Source organism: Fulmarus glacialis, unplaced genomic scaffold, assembly GCF_000690835.1.
Source record: "Fulmarus glacialis isolate BGI_N327 unplaced genomic scaffold, ASM69083v1 scaffold18582, whole genome shotgun sequence".
Taxonomy (NCBI): Eukaryota; Metazoa; Chordata; class Aves; order Procellariiformes; family Procellariidae; genus Fulmarus; species Fulmarus glacialis.
Genome location: NW_009196113.1, coordinates 1 through 360, shown reverse-complemented (window position 1 = coordinate 360; position 360 = coordinate 1). Strand labels below are relative to the sequence as shown.

Here is a 360-nt window from a genome sequence, read left to right as displayed (position 1 = left end):
TTTGTGCAGCCCCCGCCGTTCTTGCAGACGGGCGGTGAGATGTTGCACTCATTCACGTCCTGCTTGCAGTTGGCCCCGTGGAAGCCAGCAGTGCACCGGCAGATGTAGTGGGCTTCGAAGGGGACGCACTGGCCCCCGTTGGCGCAGGGGTTGGAGGCACAGGGGTCGGCCTGCTGGCAGGTTTTGCCTGGGGAGGGCAGGGAGGGAGGATGAGGATGCAAACTGCAGCTCAGGCTCTTGGTGGGAGCAATATTTGTACTGGAGTGCAGACCTGGCTCTGGGACTGTGCTCATGGGGTTTGCAACTAATTCCCCCCACCTCTAGCCCCGTAAAACCCTCACCCGTGCAGGAGGCTTGCAG

The 360-nt window shown here is 61.7% G+C and overlaps 1 protein-coding gene across 1 annotated transcript in view; it reads right to left on the bottom strand.

Moving 5' to 3' along the window:
* Positions 1 to 187, bottom strand: part of LOC104072595 (neurogenic locus notch homolog protein 1-like) — a gene marked incomplete at both ends in the record, with an annotated part of 5,726 nt that extends 5,539 nt beyond the window's left edge. Inside the window, one exon of the mRNA XM_009572107.1 lies at positions 30 to 187. Coding sequence (XP_009570402.1) covers positions 30 to 187 — 158 coding nt within the window. The remainder of the gene's footprint in view (positions 1 to 29) is intronic.
* Positions 188 to 360: the final 173 nt, after the last annotated feature.